This window comes from Camelina sativa, chromosome 1 (genome assembly GCF_030686135.1).
Source record: "Camelina sativa cultivar CO46 ecotype springtype chromosome 1, ASM3068613v1".
Taxonomy (NCBI): domain Eukaryota; kingdom Viridiplantae; phylum Streptophyta; class Magnoliopsida; order Brassicales; family Brassicaceae; genus Camelina; species Camelina sativa.
In genome coordinates this window covers 9,523,763-9,545,483 of record NC_141880.1, presented here as the reverse complement: position 1 = coordinate 9,545,483, position 21,721 = coordinate 9,523,763, and the positions used below count along the sequence as shown (strand labels likewise).

Sequence of the window (21,721 nt, the reverse complement as noted above, 5' to 3'; positions counted from 1 at the left end):
GACGGTTGAAGAGGGTAGAGGCCGTACGGTTCGTGCTCTCGTTCGCCCCCATCGCTGCTCCGTCAGTTGCTCCGTCGATTGCTTCGTTGCTTCGTTGAGATCGTCGCTAGGGTTCGTCATGAATCTTGAAACTTCGAGGAAGTGAGGACCGTCGGTATTGATTCGTCAAAAAGAAGCGTTCTATTCTGGCCCCACGGTGGGCGCCAATTGTTTGTACTGGGGATTGCACAACACTAAATAAATATCGATTTTAGGGGAAAGAGTGAAGTTTGTTCTTTATTAACGATAAGGATGCGAGGTCGTCACTAAAACGAGTCAAGATCGTGCTCGTCAGTTCACAGGAGAACTGACAAGTGAGTCACGACGAGCTCGGAAGCTAACAGGAAATTATACAGAAAATAACAAGAGTCTTTTGACGCAAAGTATTGCTCTCGGGGTATTGTACGCGAGTCTGCCCCCTTTCTCCAGTGAGTACTGTTTCTTTATATAGTAGACTGTAGACCGAGGGTTTTCTAGGGTTTCCACCGTGAATTCCCGAGATTGCCCTTTACGGATTACTAATGACTTGCAGCTAATTTCGTCGGAGCGGAATCACAGAACTCGTCTTATTAGGCCGAGTGGCATATTGGGGCGCAGCCTATGTCCAACATTTACTGTGCATGAGAAGATAGATAAGAATGGTGTGCATGAGTATGATTGCGATTTGCGAAAGTATTTTAAGCGACGAAAATCCCAGAGACTTGACAAAGATGAGATTCGTGTGCTTGAAGTTGACCGAAATGTATATGTTAAAAAACTCACATAAAAGGCACTGTGTGTACATAAAGAAATACATGAATCTTGTAAACAAGAAAAGTTAGTATATTTCTGTTTTAAAAGTTGGGCTGCGCTGCGCCCATGATTTGGAAAAAAAATTAAGAGGTTTGGTTAACCAGGAGTTTTTGAGAAATGATAAAGTCTACTAAATCCATTAACCATTTCGTAAGTTCTGATCTGATTATGTAAATATTACAAGGTTTATTTTATTTTTTTTTTTTGGAGAAATTAACATGAAAAAGCATTTGATTTGTGATAAGTTATTGATTTAATTATATTTGTGATTTTGTCTCTCTCTCTATGTATCCAAATCCGACCATGATGTAAGATATCAAATCCATAATAAGATGTGAAAGGTCCATGATGAGTGATAGAACCCTCTAAGACGATGGATTCATTATCAAATATGATCCACTTATAATCTTTAGTTAGTTTAGTGTATTACGTTACATGCCATTGGTTAAACAAATCGTACTTCTTGTATGTCACATGTCCCATTCATCATGTGAGTCGTGTTATTCAAAACCCAAATGTGTAGAAATATATATATTACTACTACTGTTTATTTTGGCTTGAGGTGTTTTAAGTGTCAATGAAAATACAATTGTACACTTACTTACTATGCACCAGATGTACGGTAATACTAGCTATAAGAGGTTGAAGACTACAATGCAAATAATTTTCTTGCGACTTACATGATGAATGTTAGCAGCACCACCACAGGACGTCAGCAGCTCCAATACCAACTTCACTAGCCCCAACAACATTCATTAGCGGTAACCGGAAACCCTTGGATAGACGGAGTGATCAGGCTAAACCTAACATCAAGCAAAAAAGGTCAAGCAATATGCAAACTACTTTCATCACTTAACCAAACTAAGGCATATGTTCCGGTTTAACGTTTTCATATATTATAAACTCTAACAAGGAACCCAAGGAAAGCAAGATAATTTTACAAAAACAGGCAAATTAATGAAAAATAATTGGTATGATAGGGAAAAAAACAAAAAATCATAGCAAAAAAAAAAATAGTATCTCTTATTTTGAAGAAATGCTCCACCACATGATTGGACGATGTAGGCAAACAAGAAGTTCGAAATTGCATTTTTTGTTGGCTGTCGACAAAATTACAAAAGTGTTAAGCGGCATATGGAGTTCAAAGTCACAACTCACTTTGATAAACTCATTACGTTTTCGATTTTGTATAAACTAACCAATCAATGTATTATTTTAATAAAGAAATACTAGTTGGACAAAAAACAATGAGGATCAAATCAAATTAAAGTTTCCCCAGAGAGATGCTAATTTGAAAGATACATTGAATGCGAGCAATGCATATATTATTATATGCTTTTCATATATCAGATGCACAGTATTTTTAAAATTCGATACAAGAAAAAACATTAAAGAAAATACAAAAAAAGAGACAAATCAAGAAGTATCAAATGCCCTTCTTGTGTCCTTATCACATTTGCAAAAAAAACGAGGAGAAAGCGCAAAAACAATGGTTAGACAGTTGACAGCACTACCAACTTCCCTTTTAAAAAAAAAAAAAAAAAGTTGATCTCTTTTTTTTTGTTTGTTTGGATTCTTTCTCACATCCAAACCAAAACAATAATTATAATATATTCAATGTTTTTATAATGTTTTAAAAAATGATTCGGAGGATTGTGTTCTCATCTTTTAAGTACTGAGGAGTATATTGTTGGACAATTTCTTACCTCCATTATTGGCAGAGAGAAGAAACAGAGGAATAAAAAGAACAAAATCAAAATAAACAGAGAAGATGGATTTGGTTCAGATGCAGAAGAGTTTGCAAGATTACACCAAATCACTCTTCTTGGAAGTAAGTTTTTTTTTTTTCACATTTTATAAGGGAAACAAATCTGAAAATAAAACTAAAACTTAAACAAATCTTAAAACGTTTTTTTAGTTTTTTTTTTTTTTTCCTGTTGCAACCATTGAAGGTGGAAGAAATGGTGTTAGGAATTATTAGGTTTTATGTAGTTTGTTTGGTAAGACAATCATTAGTTTAGGTTATGTAAGATTAGTTTCTGATTATGGAAAGTCTTATGTTTTTGAAAAGGGGATTTTGGACAGCCAGTTCTTGCAGCTGCAGCAACTACAAGATGAAAGCAATCCAGATTTTGTTTCACAAGTTGTCACACTCTTTTTCCAAGACTCTGACAGGATTCTCAATGATCTCTCACTGTCCCTGTAATCTTCACTACACATTCTATCTTTTATCTAAAATTACTTGTGTGTTTCTCACTGTTCATATGCTTTGGCAGAGGTCAGCAAGTTGTAGACTTCAAAAAAGTTGATCCCCATGTTCATCAACTCAAAGGTAGCAGCTCCAGGTAACAACCAAAACAAAAATTATATTGGCTACTTCTAATTTAGATCTTATTTTTAATCCAATGATAATGACAATTTCTTGATGTTGAAATGTGTAAAGTATTAAGTTATTGAGTGTGTGATGTTGCCAAACAAAACAGTATAGGAGCACAGAGAGTTAAGAATGCTTGCGTTGTCTTCCGCAACTTCTGCGAGCAACAAAACGTTGAAGCGTGAGTTTGATCAATATGTTCGTTAATCCATTCTTTATTTATTGGTTTTTAAGATCTGATTACGAAAATTAATTAAATTGATGAAAAATTCAGATGTCATAGATGTTTACAACAAGTGAAGCAAGAGTACTATCTTGTGAAGAACAGATTAGAGACACTGTTCAAGGTAAGGAGTCAAGAGATCATATTTGTTGATCAGCATTTGAAACTTATTTAATACAATTTTGGTTTTCATGATCGAATTTACGCAGCTGGAGCAACAGATTGTAGCCTCTGGTGGAATGATCCCGGCCGTCGAACTCGGATTTTGAGTGAATTTTATAATAAAAATCACTATCCGTTGTTGTTTAAATGCGGAGCGCTAGCCTCTTCTTATCTTTTTGTTACTATCCGGAAAAGGTTCTTATGTGAACTTCTTCTTTGTATCATTGGATGAGTGAGACTGTGAGACACGCAAAAAAGTTTCTAAGTCCACACCTCAAACCCACTTACGTATAATAAAATTTCAAGCAGGTCATGGCTACATTTATATTAGAGTCTTGCTCTAGATACTACAAGAATTTATACTATATGCATCAAGGTAATGTGATCAGGACAACTTTGTTAGGTTGGTGTTCTTGATGCCAAAATGACAAAATCATAATTTGTAATTATGAAAAGTGGATTAGTCCTCGGCTATGGGCCAAATGAATTTTAGTAGCCCAAGTTGACAAGAAATGGCCCGTAATGAACATCGATGATGATCTAGGGATGTTTTTATTTTACTTGCAATTGGCATGATTGCGACACTTTATGAATCTCTAGGAATTTGAGACATTTATGCAATGCAATGAAAAAAGAAACAGAACTATATGTGAGTGCACGTTACATAATGACAAAATTCTTAATTTCTTATCAGAGCTTGTGACCTGTTGTCGACTAAGTGAAAATGGTATTATGATATATGGTTCCAATTAACAACCTCATGTTCGATTACTTAGTTTACCACTTATGACTTTTTATTAATTAGCCTTCCTTCATCTACATTTTTAATTCTAACTTTTTGGGTAAAGAATTAGCGTTCGGTCATCGGTTGTTCTCAAGTAACTTTACTAGTTCCTTTAAATAATTGTGTACCTGTTGTTTAATATTGTCTTCAAATGAACCTTTTTGTCCTTTCAATAATTAAGATTGCCTCTTCGTAATTATAATGAACATCTCTCTTACATCAATAATGCATTCTTACACTAATGAGATGAGACAAAACTTTGTTCCACAAATATGAAAATATCTTGTCAAATAACAATACCCACCTCTCATCTTTTGAGTAACTATCTCATTCAATAGTAATTCCGAGCTATATACCTCAGCCCCTGAGGAAAAGGAAACAAAAAGACTGTTATTCCAGTGACATCTACCACAAACAAATGCAGACATCATACTTGCTCTGTTGATTTTGTGATTAAAGTAATATCTTAAAAATTTATGATTTTTTTTTATCTCAAATTTCAAAATCAATTATCGGTTTTTGACATTTTTTTCATCCCGATATCGTATAAACATCGTGTCAATGTGATGATGACGCCAGAGAGCCGTGCTTAACTACTTTATGGCTAAAATAAAACTTTGACCTTAATGTACATGTATCCAAATTCATAATTGTGATTAACTTGTGTGGTCTGTGTTATTTATTATTTTACTGTCACTTATTAATAAGCCATATATCTGGATATGAATATATTATTCTTATAGTTTGGGTGATATATTATATGCATATAGGAAATTCGAAAGTCTCTTATTTGGGAATAAGAGGTGAAATTAATTTCGACCGTGAAGCCTGAATAACGGGAAATCCAAATATCAAGTCCAAAACACTAATTTTAATTAGATAAAATTGTCTTAATTACATTTTTTTTTTTGAAATTTGATAATAAAAAAGGTCTTTAGATTAATTTATACTATAAAATAGTAAATTTTTATAGATTAAATTAATATCACTATATTTAGATTTTTGGTCATTTATAGAGGATTTACTGTATGTTGATTTAATTTTCTTTAGTAAACTTTACACCTTATCACTATATAATACGTTGGGATGTCATATCAACACATCATCATCACATCATCATCACTTCACCTTTAGCTATTTCTTGTGGGTGTTGAAAACAAATTCTCTCGAATGGCTCTATCCGTATTTACCTTTCCTTCTTACATAAATAAAAACCCTTCCATTAAATATTGCAAACCCACTTCTGTGTCTTCTGCAAGAAACACCACTTGCGTTGTAAGAGGGTTCTTTTACTTATTTATACGTTGCATACGATGCAAAAAAAGATACCACATCTGGTTCGTGTTTAGTTTGTGAAAAAGTTTCAGATCCTAACAGAACACTTAACCGTTTTGTTTTGGTCTTGTTCAGTTAAAAGTAAGAGCAACACTTGCAGAGAAAGGTGAATATTATTCAAACAGACCACCAACTCCTTTACTGGACACAATCAACCATCCAATGCACATGAAAAACCTGTCCATCAAAGTATAGCTTTGAACGTTTTTTTTTGTCTCAAATTAAGGATGCAATGATGAAAAAGTGTTTGTGCTAATTGGAATTTGGATAATGGATGTAGGAACTCAAAGTTCTTTCAGAAGAGTTGAGATCTGATGTTATCTTCAATGTTTCGAAAACTGGAGGACACTTGGGTTCGAATCTTGGTGTTGTTGAGCTCACTGTGGCCCTTCATTATATCTTCAATACTCCTCAAGATAAGATCCTTTGGGATGTTGGTCATCAGGTTGGTTATTTCGTTGCAATCATAAGTGTTTTTTTCGTTATCTACCGTAGTAGTTTTCTTACTTAATTGTTTTTGTCTTTTGATAGTCTTATCCTCACAAGATTCTAACGGGAAGAAGAGTAAAGATGAAGACACTAAGACAAACCAATGGCCTCTCCGGCTACACCAATCGAAGAGAGAGTGAGCATGACTCCTTTGGCACTGGGCACAGTTCGACCACAATATCTGCAGGCTTAGGTGATCTTTCTTGTTATTTCCTTGTGAGACAAGACAACAAGGAAACTTACTTTTCTAATGATAATTAAGTATGCCTATTTTAGAAGCTTTCTAAGAAAATTGTTATTTAGGGATGGCTGTAGGTAGGGACTTAAAGGGGATGAACAACAACGTGGTTGTGGTTATAGGCGATGGTGCCATGACAGCTGGACAAGCTTATGAAGCAATGAACAATGCTGGCTACTTAGAATCCGACATGATTGTGGTTCTCAACGACAACAAGCAAGTCTCTTTGCCTACTGCTAATTTGGATGGACCAACTCCTCCAGTTGGAGCTTTGAGCAGGGCTCTTAGTACTTTACAGTCTAATCGTCCTCTCAAGGAATTGAGAGAAGTTGCTAAGGCAAGTAATAAATTAATAATATATACTCTTTTGCTTGTGGAAATTATTATATTCACAAAATTAAGTCTTATATGTGTTCTTTATAGGGAGTGAAGAAGCAGATTGGGGGATCAATGCACCAACTAGCTTCAAAGGTAGACGAGTATACTCGTGGCATGATTAGTGGGACGACTAGTTCAACACTGTTTGAAGAACTTGTTTTCTATTATATTGGCCCAGTTGATGGGCACAAACTAGATGATTTGGTCTCCATTCTTGAAAAGGTAAAGAGCACAAAAACCATAGGACCAGTTCTTATTCATGTTGTGACTGAGAAAGGTCGTGGATATACCTACGCAGAGAGAGCTGATGACAAGTATCATGGTAAACAAAACAGTTACATAAATAACATGTTTTCTTGACTATACTGTGCATTCTTGGATTGATCCATATTTCTTCCTCTTGTTTTCAGGAGTTTTGAAATTTGATCCAGCAACAGGTAAACAGTTCAAAAACATTGCTAAGACTAAGTCTTACACTTCCTGTTTTGTGGAGGCCTTGATTGCGGAAGCAGAGGCAGACAAAGATGTTGTAGCCATTCATGCAGCCATGGGAGGTGGCACCATGTTGAATCGCTTCGAGAGCCGCTTTCCTACAAGGTGTTTCGATGTTGGCATAGCAGAGCAACATGCAGTTACTTTCTCTGCTGGTCTTGCTTGCGAAGGGCTTAAGCCCTTTTGTACAATTTACTCGTCTTTCATGCAACGTGCTTATGACCAAGTAAAGTAACATATCCAAAAACTGAGAGTTCATGTTTATTGTGCTACGGTAGCTTAACTGAATCTAGTTTGTGTAGGTTGTACACGATGTTGATCTACAGAAACTACCTGTGAGATTTGCAATAGATAGAGCAGGACTTATGGGAGAAGATGGTCCAACACATTGTGGAGCATTTGATGTGACGTTTATGGCTTGTCTTCCAAGCATGATAGTGATGGCTCCATCTGATGAAGCAGAGCTTTGTAACATGGTTGCAACGGCTGCAGCTATTGATGACCGACCTTCTTGCTTTCGATATCATAGAGGAAATGGAATTGGCGTGTCACTTCCTCCTGGAAACAAAGGTGTCCCTCTTCAGGTATACTTGCTAACAAACAAAAAAAAATTATGAATCCAAAACTTAACATTCAAGCTTTAACGTTTTTGTGTTTTTTTCTTATTTCAGATTGGAAAAGGTAGGATACTAAGGGAAGGCGAGAGGGTTGCACTTTTGGGCTATGGATCAGCCGTTCAGAGTTGTTTAGAGGCTGCTTCTATGCTAGGCGAACGAGGATTAAAAATAACTGTAGCGGATGCAAGATTTTGCAAGCCATTAGATGTTGCTCTCATTCGTAACTTAGCTAAATCACACGAGGTTTTGATCACGGTTGAAGAAGGTTCGATTGGAGGATTTGGATCGCATGTGGTACAGTTTCTTGCACTTGACGGCCTTCTTGACGGAAAGCTCAAGGTACGTTTACATTTTGACACATTCTTAGTTTTTCATTTGTATCGCTTTGGTCTCTGAATTCAAATGTTTTTTCATTTTGACAAAAGTGGAGACCAATGGTACTACCTGACCGGTATATCGAACACGGCTCACCAATGGATCAACTGGCGGAAGCTGGCCTCACAGCGTCTCACATTGCAGCCACCGCACTTAACTTAATGGGAACACCTAGAGAAGCCTTGTTTTATGAGTAATAAAATCTCCAAGAGGGGGCACACAAAATACTCTTCAATGCTATATGAGAGTGCTCTTTTTGCCAAGAAACTATATCAAAAACAAAACTTATTAACTTAGAAGAAGTAAACATTGAAGTTCTTATTAACTTAAACTTCATAAAAAAAGTAAGATAAGATCACTTAGTTTTTCAATCTTTCTCCTAAATAAGTCATTCACATTCAAGAATGTTTTATGTAGTGCTAAGAAATAGAACATATGGCTTTAGGGTTTTCATCGCTAAACACCATAAATTTCTCCATCTCCCTATCATTATTGTACCACTCATCCCCTAAACCAATCAGTTCCATATCAATCTCGAGAACGTTTTCATCCTCGGCGTCTTTACTAGACTCTTCATCTTTCTCTTCCTTGACTACAATCTTCGCTCTTTTGCCTGTCTTCTTCTTGAGTTTCTTCAACAACTTCTTCGGATCAATCTTACCCGTGACCACAACCTTGTGACTATTCATATCCGTCACAAACGTTTCAACTCCTATGAATTCACAGATCATTCAACATTATAAAACTATTGCAAATTACATGGATTATGTAAAAGGAAACGTTACTTTGATTTGTACCTTTGAATTTGGAAATCACTCTAGCGATTTTTCTCTCGCATTCGTTGCAATGCATCGATATGTTGATTTCGACGTCCATATACTACACAACATAGCGAAAAAAATTGAAAACAAAATTATTGAAACAGAGGATTCACATAAAGGAGAGTGATAAGTATGTATATGATCATCTTACTTTGACATTGTCCTTTTTCTTTTCTTTCGTCATTGGTGAATCTCTAGGATCGGTTATGGAGTTCAGACTGTAATTTATGTCCGAAGCGACAAGAGATGTCTCCGTTTCAAAAGGGTCATATACTGTTGTTTTTGAATTTTAACGATGCAGTGGCAGTTTAGATTTTGGATAGGAGTAATTGACGGTTAATACGATTCGTTAATTATTATTCTCTTGTACTTATTGGATTGAGGTATTTAATGAATTTAAATTAACAGATGATACAAATCGATTTTAAAAATTCATTAAAAGAAACTAAACTTAAAACTTTACTATAGTGAAATATTGATATATGATGAATTCAGCGGCTATGTTTGTTTTACTAATTAAGCACGAAAACGGGAGGAGGTGATGCTTTTAAACCAACTGAACTGATAAACGAATATGTTAGTTTTACTAATTATTAACTGATTCGCTGATTCGTAGTCCCGATCCCACCAAATCAAATGACTAGAGAAAAAGAAATCAAAATTGTGTTTGATTCTCGTTTGAGTTTTTAAACAACTATTTTAACGTGATTTGATTTGAAAATTGATTCATAATCATTGTTAGCTAAAAAAAAAAAATACAAGCAATCTAGGATATTTTAAAAATATTTACCTAATAATTTAGTATATTATTGAAAGTGTATGATTCAACTTTCATAATAAGATATGGTTAGATATGATCATTTATATATTAGTAGAGATATTATTATCCATTATATATAGCACAAAATCTAAACGGTTTTAGTATTATAAACCCTGTAGATATTCTTTGCTTGGGTATGTGTACAAAATACCTCCCATAAACCCTAATAATTAATATCTCCGATCCATCTCCCAAAATGGAGATAAGTTTTCGCTTTAGTAATGAAGCCAATGAACAATTAACGTTCCGGCTAATGTTCGTTTTACAATAAGCGTTAAGCCTGTAGGCGCACTCGTACCACCCGCTGGTGGAGGAGAAAACGTTAATGGAGCGCATGTTCATCCTCCGGCTGGTGGGGTTGAACAAGTAAAGGATGAGTGTATCAAAGCAGAAACCACTAGTAAGTTCCCTCATCCATCGTGATGGAGCTAGAGTGTTTTTTGATATGACCGTGGGCGGCAAACCGGCTGGTCGGATCGTGATGGAGCTCTTTGCCGACACCACCCCGCGTACGGCGGAGAACTTTAGGGCCCTTTGTACGGGAGAGAAAGGAATGGGTAAGTTTGGTAAGCCACTCCACTACAAGGGATCAATCAATCTATGGCGACGGATCCGGAGGAGAATCAATGATCACATGTTCTGTGGAGGAGATATTACTGATGGTGACGGATCCGGAGGAGAATCAATCTATGGCAATAGATTTTTCGAGGATGAGAACTTCATAAGGCAACATACCGGTCCAGGTTTCATTTCCATGGAGGGCCGTGGTCCAGGCTCCAGCGGATCTCTGTTCTTGATCGGCATGAGGGAGGGCAGGCATCTCGGCATGGAGACCGTTGTATTCGGCCAAGTTGTTGAAGGATTGGATGTGCTCAAGAGCATTGACAAAGAGGTCGGAACTCCTAACTGCGTGCCTTCCAAGCCTGTGGTGGTCGCCCACTGCGGTCAGATCTCATAGAACGCGTTTGTTTAATTTCTTCTTTTGGTTTTGAGTTTGGTTAGTTTGTGTTTCCATCCAGTTTAGAGGCCACTGAATAATCTTTTTGCTAGCATTGATGATGATGATATTTTATCATCTCATTGGAAAAAAAAATCAGAAAACCCTGTTTAAACCTTATTATCACAAGTTGCTATAGATAGGCAAAGCTTTGAGAATCCAACTTATTATTCATAACGACTGTGACTCAAAACCCAGCTCTCGTAATAAAAGGGAAATGATACAACTTTCAAACGACTTTAGAGAAGAGTAAAATGTATCACGCAGATAATTTACACTCTTTGAAGCCAAAGACAACAACATGTTAACTTTCTAATCTAATCTAAAACATATAAGAGTTTGATCGCATTTACTCTTTCACCCGCTACGACGTTGGAACTTGCCTTTTACGTCTTTGATCCATATTGTTGACCGCGTTCTCCTCACATTCTCTGTGAAGAGACGATACCTAACACAATTCAGAAGAATGAAGCCATTGATGAGATGACACAAAACGTAATTCCACAAATCTTTTCAAATAAGAATACTCACCTCTCGTACTCAAGTCTTTGAGTAACTATTCCATTTAAAATTAACTCCGAGCTATACACCTCAGTACCTGAGAAAAGTAATTATTCAGCGTGACATATACACATACATATGCAGACGTCATATTGACCAAACTGCAACTCACCTCTCTCTAGAAACGGTATGCAGATAGCGCGATCCTCTTCACATGATAAAACCAAAAGATTCTCTGGGACTTTATCTTTGCTCAGGGTAGATCTTCCGAGTCTTTGTAAAGGCTGGCATTTGTTTTCATTATGGATCAGTTTGGGTGGTGGGGAGAAAAAGTTATGGAAGACTAGTTCAATTTCATGCAATAAAAAGGCAAAGAAATGATTACCAGTCCATTAACTGCTTTAACCAAAGTCGTGATTGTGTTTAAACCAGGCTTTGTATTTGGGGTAATAAAAACTCTTCTCCCCTAAAATTAGTGTGAAAATGATAAGCCGAAAAGGGAGAACAAACGAGGTGAAATAGAGGAATTGAAATTTTAAAGAGTATTAGATACCTCTAGTAGCGGAAGCTGGCGTGCACGAGCCAAAGAAACTACCATGTTGAAAGAGAACTCCTTCTCCTTCTTTATATCTCTGAGTATATACGGATCCTCGTCAACGTATATGTTTACTTGATTGATGCTTTCAAGCCATTGCGTTGTGACCACCGGCTTGCCTGAAACGATTGCCTCTAGCATGTTCCTTGTACGCGTAAAGTTATCAGCAATGAAGTGTGTTGCCTCATTCATGGAGGAAGCTTCCGAAATATCGAACCGTGCCAAAATCTGTTAAGGAAATGCAAGATTGTTAGACGCTTACCTTGTTTAGAAGTCTTTGGTTAACTGTAAAACGAAAAATTGACTACCAGTTGAATAAAGAGAAAGCAAGGTATAAGGTCAGTAGGTCACATAATCGACGGGAAGGTACAAAACCAAATTTATACCTTCTTCTGATGTTTGGTTACATCTTCATCAAGATGCTGGCTGAATAAGACACATACACTGCCCAAATCTCTTCTCTTTCTAGTACTCTTTGTCTCGGAGTTAGGTTCCAATAATGGTAAGGTTAAGCTACGATATTCCCTTGTAGTGTGTGATGTAACTGAGTCCTTACAAGAAAGTCTATGATACTCGTCACCCATGCATATAGGCGATACATTAGCTGAAGGCATCTTAAACTTAACTGGAGTATCAAAAGAGGCATCTAAACTCCTTCCTGCCTCATCAACCTGATTTTGCAAAATACGAGTTGATCTTCTCCGCTTGGGATGATTCAACACCTCAGCTTCATCAAGCGTATTTTCACTTTTTGAATACGTATCCCTATTCTTCTCACAAGACTTAGCAGGAATTGATCTAGCCTTCTTGGTTTTTATATTCAATGATTCAACATTACTATCCACAGCTTGAATCCCCTTAATCCTCTTGGATTTTCTGGTAACGACTCCACAAGTAGAAATGTCTCCTTCCAGTGACAATTTCTTACCTATTAGATTGTTTAGCTCAGGATCAGTTCCCCTGCCGTCCCCAGAGTACAGAGCATTCATCACTTCAGCAGCCATTTGTGTATCAGGGCCTGCTTCTGCCCCTTCATGCCTATCAGACATTTTTGTATCACTTTCCTTGGAAACTTCATCTAAACTGACAACAAGATTCTTTTTCGTTTCTCCTGAAGCAGTCTGGACCTTCCTACTTTTCCAGCAGGATGGACCTTCTTTATCAAGCTGGTCACCCTTTGAAGACCCTTCGATATTCTGACTAGCCTTCTTCATTCTTTTTTTCAACAATTCATCTTTACTCATAGCCTGAATCCTCTTAGCTCCCCTGGATTGTCTAGTAACGACTCCACCGGGCGAATATCCTCTTTCTTCTCCCGGTGACAGTTTCTTTCCTGTAAGACAACTCGCCTCAGAAACAAACTTGCTACGGTCTCCAAAGCACTGATCATCCATCGCTTGATCAGCCACTTGTGTATCATTGCCCAAAACAACCGCTTCACGAACTTCATCTACCTCTTTGCCAAGATTCTTTTTAGCAGCCTGGATATTCTTTCGGCTCCTAGTCATTCTATGCTGCAACAGTTTGGAATCAGAACGAGTCTTCACACTATGACTTTCATGTATCATTTCACTTTTCTGATCTCTAGGCAAGGTAGAATATTCCCGTCCTTTACTTGCAACGCCAAAGAATTCATCTTTTCTTCTACGATAGATATCACCTCCTCCTTCATCCTCACGATTATCATCCCAGTCGAAAATACAGTTTTCAACAGCTTCGCTTTTGTAACTTAATTTCTTTGCTAATTCTTGTGGGCCTTTAAAAACCGGAACACATTTTGACTTTTCTTCTGTTCTCCTTCCACAGTCCGCTTCAACTTCAAAACCAAACTCCAGACGGGCCTCACTAATGAGCTTATCAACCAAGTTAAGAGCACTGGCCTGGGATGCCTCACCAGGTTCTTGAGAGTCAATATAACTCAAATTCCCCAGATCGACCTCGTCATCAACAGAATGGGAATTTTCATCAGGCAAATCTTCCATGAAAAGCTTCCTCGCTGTTCTGTTTCCTGTGCGTAAGTCATTTTTCTTTTCAGCAAATATACTGGTAAGAGATTCCTGATTCCCTACTTCTCCAACACTGTTGGGAACCTTTTGGTTTGCAACACGAGCTGCCACAGCAGAAGCACGAAAAGCTGCTGAACGAACTGAAGCGAACCTTGCCACCTTTTTGCCTGGTAAAAGAAACAAAAGGTCATTGATAAAAGTGAAATGAGAGAGGAAACTTCAAATGCTTCAAAAATGTTGAAAATAATATATAGACAAATAAAATTACTTGGGAAGAATGCAAGTCTAATCTAAAAAGACTACAGCACTAATGGTTTGTTATTAAACCACAGGACAACATGACTACCTTAGTAGATTAAGAATTCATCTTCTAGAAGGGGTATATGAACATTAACAATGGGGTCACTAAACTATATACAAAAACATGCTGTTCCCACAATTGACGAAGAATATCTCCCATGCTTGGAGGTTGGTAAGCAACTAAGGTACGGTCAAAGACATTTTGACACAAGAAACACATACTGAACCCAAGTAGCCAACTTAAAATCTCTAACTAGAAGCAAAACGAGAACAGAAACTCACCAGAAATCCCATGTTCATTTGACCAACCATCAAGGGCGCATGTCGATCCAACCTTTTCATTAGCATCCTGTCTATTCTCTTCACTAGATAAAACAGTTTCACCTTTACTACAAGAGTCACCACTGCCGTCAAAGAGCTCATTATCATCTTCCAAGACAGCAGTAACATCATCATCACTATCCGCAACAACCTCATCATCAAAACAATCCAAAACCTGTGTAGCCAAACCATCAAAAGCTTCGAGCAACTGAGTCCCTTCTACAAAAGTCTCTTGTTCTTGGATATCAAACACCAAATCAACTGCTTGAGTTTCACCACAGAGAAGAAACTCTTCATTGTCACATTTAGTATCAATGACCTGAGTGTCCATATACTGATCATTAATCCAAGCATCATCCTCAAAAGGTTGTGTTTCATCATAATCCCCAAGCAAGCTATCTTTATCTTCCCCTAAGATTCACAACAAATCAATCAAAAACACAGCAAAATCAGATTTTGTTGTTAATAAATCCCATTAACAGTTAAAAAACCTCATACCCAAACTCTTAATTGAAATTAAGAACAAAAAAAAAACAGAGCTTTTGATAAACCCTAAAGAGATCGATGAGTAAGAAAATAATTACCAGAATCAGAAGGCGAAGAGGGATTCGAATTAATCGGCTGGGTCTCTATCTCCGCTGAGAAGTCGTTATCTGCTTTCGCCATTACGATTCATCCACCGAAGACGATAATCCAATTCGACGGGATTGGTTTCTCTCTCACGGCGATGTAATTACGAATGATTTATAGGAGAATTTGCGATTTCAATGTAGATTCCAATTTCCAAAAGTGAGAAGAAGACAGTGAGTGTATTAAGGCGCGCAAAGCGTCTCTTTTAGGGTTCTCGCGGCGGGGGAATGTGGAAACTACCTAATTTAGAGGGAAATAACATAACTAATATATATATATAGGTATTATTGTAGTGGATAAACAAAAACGGGCGTTTGGTCTAGTGGTATGATTCTCGCTTAGGGTGCGAGAGGTCCCGAGTTCAATTCTCGGAACGCCCCTTATCTTTTTATTAATAAGAATATTTTTGTAATTTCCATCAAACAGTTAATAGTGTCTTTAACGAGTAGATTTTTTTCTAGTAATTTCCATAAAACATGTCCGATTTATAATCATGTAAAAACTAACTACAGTATAAATAGTACAGACTCAGGTAAAAACTAGTGAGCTAAACCCTGGGGATTTCTCAAGACCCCTTTTCTCCATTTCTACTCTCATCATTTCGGATGTTTCCCATCTCTTGGCGTGTGCATATAAGTTCGATATCGACACAAGATGGTTTTCCCTTTCCTCGTTTGTGATGGTTCCCATACTCTCGATCACCTCCATTACTTGTTCAGCCATTTCTGTATCCATATGAACCTTGCAAGCACCTAGTAAAGCTCCCAAGACTGTATCGTTCGGTTTCATTGGCATTTCTCTTATCAATCCGTAAGCCTCTTTCAGTTTCCCCGAGCGTCCCAAGAGATGAATCATACATCCGAAATGTTTCACGTTTGGTTTCACATCTTTTTCCGTCATCTCCAAGAATATTTTCAGACCTTCTATTAAAAACCCTCCGTGTGCACAAGCAGTGAGAACCGCCATAAAAGTGATCTCGTCGGGGGTTGTGTCTAACCTCTCCATCGTTCTGAACATCTCTAAAGCTTCTTTGCCTTTCCCATGAATGGCGAGACATGAGATCATAGAGTTCCAGCACGCTACACTTCTCTGACTTAACGACTCAAACACTAAAGTCGCATTCTCTAGATCCCCACATTTAGCATACATATCGATCAACGCATTTGAAACAAACTGATTAAGTTCGATTCCTTTATAATTAATCAGAGAGTGAACTTCTCTACCAACATCAAGACAACCAGATTGAGCACAAGCAGATAAAACACTTGAAAACGTTACCTCATCCGGTTCATACCCTTCTCTTTGCATCTTATAGTAAGCATCAATAGCATCATCAGAGTACCCATTCTGTGCATAACCAGTGATCAGAGTGTTCCAAATCACCATATCATGAGACAAAACTCGATAAAAAACAGCAGTGGCCTCACACACATCACCTATCCTAAAATACCCGGAGATCATCAATGACCATACAAACGAGTTCTTCTCCGGTATATCCTCAAAAAACATCCTTGCATCCTCCATTACTCGATTACTAACGTAAACTCCAAGCATCATGGACCAAGCCTTCGCATTCTTCATCTCTATAGGCATTCTCTCAAACAATTCTCTAGCTTTCTCAATCTCTTTCCTCTTCCCATACCCTTTCATCATCTCGATCCAAGTCACCGTATTTCTAGAAACTGATATCTCTTCGAACAACCCACTAGCCGAAACTTCATCACCGTTACTCATATACCCACCGATCATAGCGTTCCAAGTAGCCACGTTTCTCTCAGGCATTTCGTCAAACACCTTACGTGCAGAAAATACACATCCCCATTTCCCATACATGTTGATCATAGAGGTTCCCACAATAACATCTGAACATACACCGAACTTGATGGATTCAGAATGCAACAGCTTCCCAAGAACGAGACGTGGAACAACGCAAGCACAAGCCTTTAAAATCAAAGGAACCCATCCGGGAAAATATACTCCTTTACTGCGTATTCCTTGGTACAAAACCAGAGCTTGTTTTGGTGATCCTCTAGATATATGATTCTTTATTACATTTGACACATGAAACTCACCTAACGATAGATGTTCCTCCAAATTCATTACCAAAAAAAAAAACTCTTCGCTAGTCTTGTAATATTATTGACTACCGCATAAAGTACACACTTTCAAGGAAACGACAAACGAGAGTTTATTTTGAGCGAGGCTACAAAAAGGCAACTCTCGTCAGTTTGGGCCTGAGTCCTAAAGAACAAGGAAGGGTTGTCGTAAAAATTGCAAGGAACTAAAACAGAAATGTCCCTGTTTCTCCTCCTACAGTATCCCCTCTTATCGGTTTGACTATTATTCTGAAAGGCCGCCTTGAAATGGTCTTATATAGCTGCATTCAAATGGATCCAGTCATCAGCTCAGAAGAGCTTCATTCTTGTTTAACTCATCTAAATTAACGTTGACTCTCAAACCCGAGGTTACCAAAGCATTGACCATTGCAGGGATGTCAGATTTCAGCGAAGCTACCACCGCCTGTTTTATAAAGGAGACATGGTTTAGGTTACAAGCTTTTGGTTTCGCGTATACATAAAAAGTGATATTTGAATGGCCTACTCGGAGAGAATTCTACCTTCTTATCTTCTTCATTTTGGTGCTTGATAACGTCCACCGGCCACTCGTTTACCAGCTTCTTGAATTCAGCCTCAAGTGATGACTTCTTCTCATCAGGATATGCCTGTGAAGAATATACACAAGGTATTTAACAAATTTTTTGATCCTGGGATCAAGACAATGAAAAAAAAAAGATATTATCCAGGTTCTGGCTCACACCTGACAGATAATCTGAATGACAGCAGCAGCTTCTTTTGGTTTATGTTCTAGCAGAAAACCCTGACAGAGAGAAAAAGATTCAAGAACAATCCCAAAATTTGGTTCTAATAAATATCAATAGGAGTGATATGCCCATATTCATAACATGAGGGATGCATAAAGAGCTGTTTTACCTTTGCACATGAAAAGGCCCCGGAAAGGGTGTGTTGAGTGTAAGTCTCAGATCTCAATTTATCAACATTCCATAACGATTCTGTGTCTCCTGATAAATCAAGCGTACAATAAAACAGTAAGAAAATTGACATCCAAATAATATAGGAAATCTTTTACAAGTCGAACTGTGTTCTGCTATTAGCATTATTAAGAGTAACGCAGCCTAAATCCCATTTGGAGTCAGGTCATTCATGAGATTAGATAGAAAATAAGAAATCATACTTCTTGGGTCCCTTTTACCAACTTGGCTACCAAAATTTATCTGTTTTGCCAATACCTATAGATAATGCAACAGTTAACTTAGCCTATCTCAAAATACCAACGGAAGGCATATGATAGGTTATATCTCGTCTGATGTTTAAGTAGACATATCTCAAGACAAATTACGGAGTGGTTGTAACAAACTCTATCGACCAAGAAATCCTTCAAAGTACAACTACGGAAACCAACTACACTAAATGTACCTCTTTTGGCAGCAAATTCCATCCAGACATCAAATGTGGTCTTCCTGAGCTTGACTCCAGCTTTGCAGAATTTCTTCGAGTACTTAGCTAACAAACCCCAGTTATCTGTATCATGACAGATCCTGCAAACATTCAGTTGAAGTTTCATTGCATAACATTGATACTAAAGTTCTTTGAATTAATGAGTCATGGAAATCGGAACACAAGTGTTTCAACTACTTTCAAGTAATCTACTCACCTGAAAACTTAATCTGCTGTCCCAGGTTGTAAAGGCAGATTACTCGTTTTTAGGAGTTTCATTACTTCGTCCATTAGTTTGGCATCCTTGTGCTCTAATGCATATGACTACAAGAAACCAGCTAACATCAGTTTTGTGTGCCAAAGAGACAAACCAACCAACTTATGTACTTGCAATACCAGTAAATAGTGTGCAGATGCAACACTAGGAGTCAAACCGTGAACGTTGTGTTTCCAAAGAGCCCTTTTACCTACGGTCATAATTATAATAGCTACATTAGCAATGACATTTTCTCAGAACAGCTAGGAAAAGAAAACTCAACAGCAGTTCAGGAGTGAAAATCTTAAATAAAGTGTAGCAAAAAGTAACTCAGCAAAATAAAAAGGTTTTGGATTATTACCATGGTTAATTGCTCCCACACTTACACAAGTCTTAGCAACTTGCCGGCATAGATTACAATTAAAGTTTTCATGAATACGAAGATTGGACAATCTCTACAGTCCAAACATATAAAAGCACCAATTAAAAAGCTTAAACTCAAACTTGATATTGAGAAAAAGGAACACACAGAAGGGAGAAGAAACAAAGCCACTCACAAATCTCCGTAGATTCTGCAGAACGTCAAACAGAAAACTAATGTCATCCTCGTTCTTACAGTTCTCAATTAATGACCACAACCAAGCATTCGGAGGCATTGATCTTTTCACATTAACAGAATCAAGTATTCTACCATGTAGTTCCTTGACAGCCTCTGCATACAGACAGCTATAAATTCGATCAGGAAACAATTCTAAGTAGCTTCAAAAACCGTTACAAAATAAAAGCGTCAAAAATTTAGCAACCTGTAGGATTCTCGACATGTTTTGCTTCAGAGGAAAAGTTTGCTCTCAACCCCGTCGTAGGTGATTGAGCGGACAACTGATTGCAAGTATCCATCCCTGCAACGCATTCTCATCTAAAGTATAACTAACTAACCAAGTTGCAAAAGACCCGAGTCTATACTCTCTAGAGTCTTATGACAGAAGAAGAAGCACACTATCAGCTTTTGAAAACTTGTATCCAAATTCAAAGAAGATGTAAGAAGTTACTCCTTCCTTCTACATTACAGTTTACAAACCAAGTCTATATAGTGAAATTTTGACAACACTAACAAGCCAGGAAACGTCTAAATCAAAACAAAACTCTAACCTCATAAAGCAAAAGTTCCCATTTTGAAAGCTACAGAGAAGGTACCTGGGGATACAGAGTGGGAAAGTGATCGATGGCTCGGCCATTGAACAACATGAGACGAATTGTATACAAAACTCAAATCAGCCTCGACGAGTGACAGTGGTTTCAAAACCCTAGCGATCTTACGGGAGTGCGATAGATATTGCATGATGATGACTTGGGTGGGGATCGATCTGTAGTGGCACAAGAACAGTAGTCTCTCTTGACGCAACAAGAACTCAGTATTTTAGGGTTTTACGGATTTTGGCCCCAATTAATTGGTATTTTGGTAAAGCACCCGAATACTTGTTTTTCTTAACAAATGGCCCCATTATTTCTCGCAGGTAGGCACTAGTCCTCTCTCGTTCGTAAGAGAGGTGGCAAAAGGCAAAAAACACACACACATATCCAGAGAACAAGACCCAAATAATTACTACTGTTCGGATCTAGCTTAATCATATGTTGGGGGTTTCCAAAAATACACTATTTATGTATGTCAGTATGTGGTGTTTAATGTTTTATACATTTTAAAAATATCATCTATATTTTTGTTCTTTTAAGAACTAAATTCTTGTAACTTTACTAAGTATTAGTGTAAGAAAATAATTATTTCTTACCCATGTATATGGTCTTGTTAGTAGGTTATTTAATGGGATTTGTTATATTTTGTTTTTAATTATTTGGGAACTAAAAGGACATGTGTTAAGCTATATGTGAAGCTTATGCTTATAAGGACAAGTATTAAACTAAATGTCATAGCTTATAAGAGAACAAGTGTGAAGTTACATGTTGTGTTTGAAGCAATGCTAGACACTTGTTCTCACATTTGTCACCACTGTCTTCATCTCTACTGTGATGGATGGTTGAGATTAAATTAGAAGACAAAACCCTTATGAGGAGTAAGGTCCTCTTCCCTCCTATAAATAGATGGTTTGCTCCATCACAAATCATCACAAGAACAAAACAACACATAAAGAAAAGAGTTTATAGGAAAGGCAAGAGAAACCTTATCTTCCACCTAAAGATCATCTAAGAGTTTCTTTTCAAGCCTTCAAGTCAAACCATTTAAGAAAAAGAAACCATTCAAGGAAGCATCATTTCTACAATGAGTGGAGGTATTACTTTAACCTTCTTTATGATTCTATTATGTGATTAGTATAGATGTTTAAGATCTTAGGGTTCATGTTAAAAGAATGTTTAACATGTGGTATCACAGCTTATGGTTATGAAAATCTAATTAATCCATTAAGAATAATAGATTTATGGTTTAAAGAACTAAAAATTAAAGCTTTGAGTTATGATGTTTGTACACTTGAATTTTTTTTATTATTTAAGTTTCAAGTTACAATCTGTGTTTAAATTAAATATATATATATATATATATATATAAGTGATAAAAGATTGGTTTATCTTAATGTTCATAATTAAGAAATTGATATAACCATAATGGTTTTATCTTATAATGATTTGCACATAGAAAACCAAAATATT

General features: G+C 37.1%; 4 protein-coding genes, 1 non-coding gene and 3 pseudogenes across 8 annotated transcripts; 4 read left to right on the top strand and 4 right to left on the bottom strand.

Moving 5' to 3' along the window:
• Positions 1–2,308: 2,308 nt before the first annotated feature.
• LOC104786555 (histidine-containing phosphotransfer protein 1) lies at positions 2,309–3,920 on the top strand. The gene is made up of 6 exons (XM_010511987.3): positions 2,309–2,662; positions 2,903–3,033; positions 3,108–3,176; positions 3,315–3,386; positions 3,480–3,552; positions 3,638–3,920. Exons 1-6 carry the CDS (start codon positions 2,603–2,605, stop codon positions 3,695–3,697), a joined length of 465 nt encoding a protein of 154 aa, XP_010510289.1. The 5' UTR covers positions 2,309–2,602; the 3' UTR covers positions 3,698–3,920.
• A 1,550-nt stretch (positions 3,921–5,470) lies between these two features.
• Positions 5,471–8,565, top strand: LOC104786524 (1-deoxy-D-xylulose-5-phosphate synthase, chloroplastic-like). Of its 2 annotated transcripts, XM_087456006.1 has the most exons (10): positions 5,471–5,649; positions 5,785–5,898; positions 5,990–6,154; positions 6,241–6,391; positions 6,502–6,773; positions 6,860–7,136; positions 7,225–7,532; positions 7,609–7,890; positions 7,978–8,262; positions 8,349–8,565. In XM_087456006.1, the coding sequence occupies exons 1-10, from the start codon at positions 5,545–5,547 to the stop codon at positions 8,493–8,495; spliced, it is 2,106 nt and encodes a 701-aa protein (XP_087312132.1). In that variant the 5' UTR covers positions 5,471–5,544; the 3' UTR covers positions 8,496–8,565. The 2 variants fall into 2 exon arrangements, with proteins under 2 accessions (XP_087312132.1, XP_087312134.1); XM_087456008.1 differs by lacking the exons at positions 5,471–5,649; positions 5,990–6,154; positions 6,241–6,391; positions 6,502–6,773 and having other exon boundaries at positions 5,656–5,794; positions 6,892–7,136.
• On the bottom strand, positions 8,374–9,364 carry LOC104786544 (heavy metal-associated isoprenylated plant protein 19-like). Its single transcript, XM_010511979.3, has 3 exons — positions 9,271–9,364; positions 9,096–9,177; positions 8,374–9,010 (listed from the first exon to the last, which is right to left on the bottom strand). Exons 1-3 carry the CDS (start codon positions 9,301–9,303, stop codon positions 8,718–8,720), a joined length of 408 nt encoding a protein of 135 aa, XP_010510281.1. The 5' UTR covers positions 9,304–9,364; the 3' UTR covers positions 8,374–8,717.
• Positions 9,365–10,070: 706 nt separating this feature from the next.
• On the top strand, positions 10,071–11,113 carry LOC104765888 (peptidyl-prolyl cis-trans isomerase-like; annotated as a pseudogene).
• On the bottom strand, positions 11,087–15,646 carry LOC104786514 (uncharacterized). Its single transcript, XM_010511942.2, has 8 exons — positions 15,244–15,646; positions 14,621–15,070; positions 12,419–14,205; positions 11,991–12,260; positions 11,823–11,903; positions 11,610–11,721; positions 11,468–11,534; positions 11,087–11,384 (listed from the first exon to the last, which is right to left on the bottom strand). The coding sequence occupies exons 1-8, from the start codon at positions 15,323–15,325 to the stop codon at positions 11,294–11,296; spliced, it is 2,940 nt and encodes a 979-aa protein (XP_010510244.2). The 5' UTR covers positions 15,326–15,646; the 3' UTR covers positions 11,087–11,293.
• Positions 15,598–15,669, top strand: TRNAP-AGG (transfer RNA proline (anticodon AGG)). The gene has a single exon. It is a non-coding gene; the product is annotated as a tRNA-Pro (tRNA).
• An 84-nt stretch (positions 15,670–15,753) lies between these two features.
• On the bottom strand, positions 15,754–17,406 carry LOC104706151 (pentatricopeptide repeat-containing protein At3g21470 pseudogene; annotated as a pseudogene). Its single transcript, XR_015560421.1, has one exon. The product of XR_015560421.1 is annotated as a pentatricopeptide repeat-containing protein At3g21470 pseudogene (transcript).
• On the bottom strand, positions 17,358–20,473 carry LOC104786507 (uncharacterized; annotated as a pseudogene). Its single transcript, XR_015560422.1, has 11 exons — positions 20,255–20,473; positions 19,864–19,959; positions 19,618–19,772; positions 19,422–19,515; positions 19,201–19,271; positions 19,022–19,128; positions 18,784–18,905; positions 18,280–18,368; positions 18,107–18,166; positions 17,907–18,011; positions 17,358–17,809 (listed from the first exon to the last, which is right to left on the bottom strand). The product of XR_015560422.1 is annotated as an uncharacterized LOC104786507 (transcript).
• Between the last annotated feature and the right edge of the window lie 1,248 nt (positions 20,474–21,721).